At 44.6% G+C, this 3,590-nt stretch overlaps 1 protein-coding gene across 1 annotated transcript; it reads left to right on the forward strand.

Moving 5' to 3' along the window:
* Window positions 1-949: 949 nt before the first annotated feature.
* LOC119165543 (TNF receptor-associated factor 6-B-like) lies at window positions 950-3,293 on the forward strand. Its single transcript, XM_037417689.2, has 2 exons — window positions 950-1,443; window positions 2,066-3,293. Exons 1-2 carry the CDS (start codon window positions 1,156-1,158, stop codon window positions 2,339-2,341), a joined length of 564 nt encoding a protein of 187 aa, XP_037273586.2. The 5' UTR covers window positions 950-1,155; the 3' UTR covers window positions 2,342-3,293.
* The last annotated feature ends 297 nt before the right edge of the window (window positions 3,294-3,590 follow it).

Consider the following 3,590-nt stretch of genomic DNA (forward strand, 5'->3'; position numbering starts at 1 on the left):
GACAGTGGACGCGGTGACCTCAATGAATCCGCCATGCTGCACAGTGTGGCCAGACTTTGGTAAAGCCCGCAGCACCCTCTCATGTTCATTTGAGTGGCCAATAGCACGCTCGCGTTTTGATAACGTAGCGTCGCTGTGCCCATCGTGCGTGCGCGTCAATGTTACGTTGGAGTAAATTGGGCCCTACATGATGCACATGGGGCCGATTTCGCTAGATCCACATATACCAAATTTGGTGTTATGTAACGTCAATGAATGACGAAGGTATATGACTGGTGCAAACATGATGATCATGAGACGCGTGTCATGTAAGAACATGACGACATATTACGCTCATAACGTGCTCGCGGCCGTTTAGATAGCTCCACTTATACTAAATTTGGCATCACGTGACGTGAATAGATGAATAAGGTAAACGACACATCGAAACATGATAATCATGACACGGGAGTCGTGTACGGTATAATTTACCTACACCTCAAAACGTTTTGGTGATTTGAAAATGGCATATAAACCTTCCTCAATCGTGCTTCGCATATCATCGATTCCCACTGTACGTGGGATCGGCCAACTTTTTTCTATTTTTTTTCTACCAAGCTGCTGAACTCAACAAACGAGAGCAAACTGCAAATTGTTCAATTAAGTTTTCAATCAATCAATCAAATTCCGTTAAAAAGCGGGCGTTTGCACAGGCATTGAAAAAAATAAAGGAGGCGTGGCATGTACGAACAATCACCCACACAAACACTATCAATTTCCCAATAACTGACCTCCCTTCACTTCGTGCAAACGCCCTCCGGTTGCTCTCTTTATTTGCATCTACTTCGAATTTGCGATCACGGCCAACGCTGCTTTCAAGCTGCCAACCGAAAGTTTCGCCTACTGCGAGATCGAAATTTCTACGAAACGAGCTCTCTCCAACGTTATCATGGTAATATTTTACTGTGATCACCCAAGTTCCAAAGTCGAACAGCTTGAATTGAGGTTCGTGTTACATGCGATAGCAGACAACGATTCCTTTCGTTATCTTTCTTAGTTGGTATATATGCAGCATTGGCGCATGAAACCACCAAGTACCGATAGGTTCGTTGAATTATGCGGCCAGTGCATTCTCTCGTGTGCCCGTGAAGTATTCGCGTCTGAATTCACATCACCATGGCCGATCTCATCCGAGTGCACCGTTTTCGCGACATCCCCATCAAAGGCGTAAACTGGCAACCGACTCACTTTGTCGACGAAGTGCCCATTTCCCGCCTGTGTGGACTGTGCCTCATGATTCCGAAGAAGACCGTGCGGTTGCCATGTGCGCACTTTCTATGCGAATGGTGCCTCGCGGTTAATTCCCAAGGCGGCGGTGGGCGTTGTCCGTTGGATGACAAGCCGTTCGAAAAAGCGCGATGTGCCAGTTACGATATGCCCATCGGAACAGCAAAGGCCTTGCAGGTAAGAAAGCAGCGTCAGTCGTTTTTCACGAGAAATTGTAAAATGACTGCTTTTAATGGGAATAATGAAGCTAACCCTACTTCCCGTGGTTTTAGCCAAATATAAAGAAAAAAATAAGCCTCTAAATATGTCACTCTTGCCAAACTCGCAAAATTGCTCACCTCACAGCGTCGATGCCGAGTGTTGCTTTATTTTATTATTTATCCAAGGATGCATGATACAAGACACTATCACATTCTTCACGTGGTACATTGTTCACTATCTTACGGGCAGACAGTCAAATATGCACACTTAGGGATCGCTGTTGGGACAAGACTTTTTAACTGTAGACGCGCTTTTCTTCTTCTTCCTAAGCCTGATTTCTGCTGGCGCTTCTCGTGGCGTAGGTATAGATATACTATAGTGTAGATAGCGTAGATATATTATAAAGATTATGTATGTCTACTAGCGTAGATATACTATAAAGATTATGTGTTTGAGCATTGCTAGACACAGAGGGTTATTTGTACAATGCTTTTCTATACACCGAATAATAAGGTGGGTGGTTGGCTTCAATCATTGATACAGAAGGTTAACGTGAATCTTGCATAGGCACTATCTTCTTTCTTCTTTTTCGATGAAGGTTTACTGCTGGAACGAAGCCCAAGGATGCAAATTCGAGGGCGCCTTGAAAGACATGCTTCGACACTACAACAACGATTGCCTATTCCGCTCATATGAAGGTTCGAAATGCGGTGAAGCAGTCCCGAACAAGAAAGTTGAGACCCACCAGGTAGCCGGATGTAGCACAAGTGTTCCTCAGCAGGCACAGAGAGCACATCGTCAGAACTGGAGCACTGACACTTCAAGACGAGCGGAATCCTCTAGAAGTGAAGACGCTCTTTCAGCGACCCTGTAACCACGACAAGGTGATCCTTGCCATGCAAAGTCAGGAGAAGGATCCGGTGGAACAACTCTGCAGCAAGGAATCTAGGTTGGCCGTAGTCACAGGCGATATTGGACCACCTGTACCTTTAGAGACTGCTCAACAGGTGTTCAGGGCACCCTCGACTGTCTCGAGGAAACCGGCTTCTCGGAAGAATCCAGCGAAAGAAGTCAGCATGGGAACACTGTCACCATCCTGCTCGCCGGAAATGTTGATGAATGAACATCCTCGAATATTTTGCAACATTTCACGTAGTCTTCAAGCAAGAATGTAGAAAACTTCCATGGAAGATTTTCCTCAGAACTTTATTGACTATTTCGACCTGCCTAACGGTGGAAGTCAGCTAACATTGACAAAGTCACTTTCTAACCCATGCACATTTACAGAGCTAGAGAAGGCCGCGCATTTCGTTTGTCACTCTCGAAAACTGTCCCTTTTTTACTCGCGAGAAATGACAGTGCTTTGTCGCATCGCCTTGTTTCACACGAGAGACGCGAGCTTTACGGTTCACGTATCTTCTACTTTCGAACGTCTGTTTGTCAATGAACTGTAAGCATTGATCTTGCTGTGTTTGCGTTGGGTGGTCTGTGTTTGGGGCCTTTTTTTTGGCGTAACTGTCCAGAATGGGAGACGAGTGCAAGCACTTTGGCGCAAACCTAAATATCAGCCTTTCCTTTGTGATGACATTCATGACGGCCTCTTTAAATGCTGACTAGCCGATTAATGTGTCTTCGCATCATGTGATGATTCTTCTTTCGTGTATGAGACGCTGCTATCGTGTAAATAAAAACATGGGAATTTAGTATCTCGCAACTGACCGTGCTATGTACCATTACATCTTCTTGGCCACTTACGAAGTGCACCTATAATATCAGCCTCTGATTTGTTTTAAGTTTGTCACAATAAATAGCAGCTCAAAAGTACATCAGATATTTAGTTTTTGTATCACTGATGCAAAGTTTAAGCTATGGCATACATCCATATTGTTAATTCCAACACGAGACGATAGTTCATGGTGATACTGAGCGATGACTGCCTGATAGTTTCTTGAGACCAGCAATCTGTTGTACTCCCTTGTTGTATTTGTTGTACTGCAGGCAATCTGTTGTAATCTGTTGTACTGCAGGCTCAAAAAGGGAACCAGGCCGCAGGAATACTGATGCATGAAAGTCCAGCGAGCACAGTATTCCAAACCATTGCCCTTGTTTTTTTTTATCTAGAA

This window comes from Rhipicephalus microplus, chromosome 9 (genome assembly GCF_043290135.1).
Source record: "Rhipicephalus microplus isolate Deutch F79 chromosome 9, USDA_Rmic, whole genome shotgun sequence".
NCBI classification, from domain to species: Eukaryota; Metazoa; Arthropoda; class Arachnida; order Ixodida; family Ixodidae; genus Rhipicephalus; species Rhipicephalus microplus.

Excerpts from the sequence above, each read along its gene's own strand:
- LOC119165543 (XM_037417689.2), top strand. The coding sequence starts at position 1,156 with ATGGCCGATCTCATCCGAGTGCACCGTTTTCGCGACATCCCCATCAAA. Across the intron at positions 1,444-2,065 it reads GAACAGCAAAGGCCTTGCAG|GTTTACTGCTGGAACGAAGC; the intron begins GTAAGAAAGCAG and ends TTTTCGATGAAG.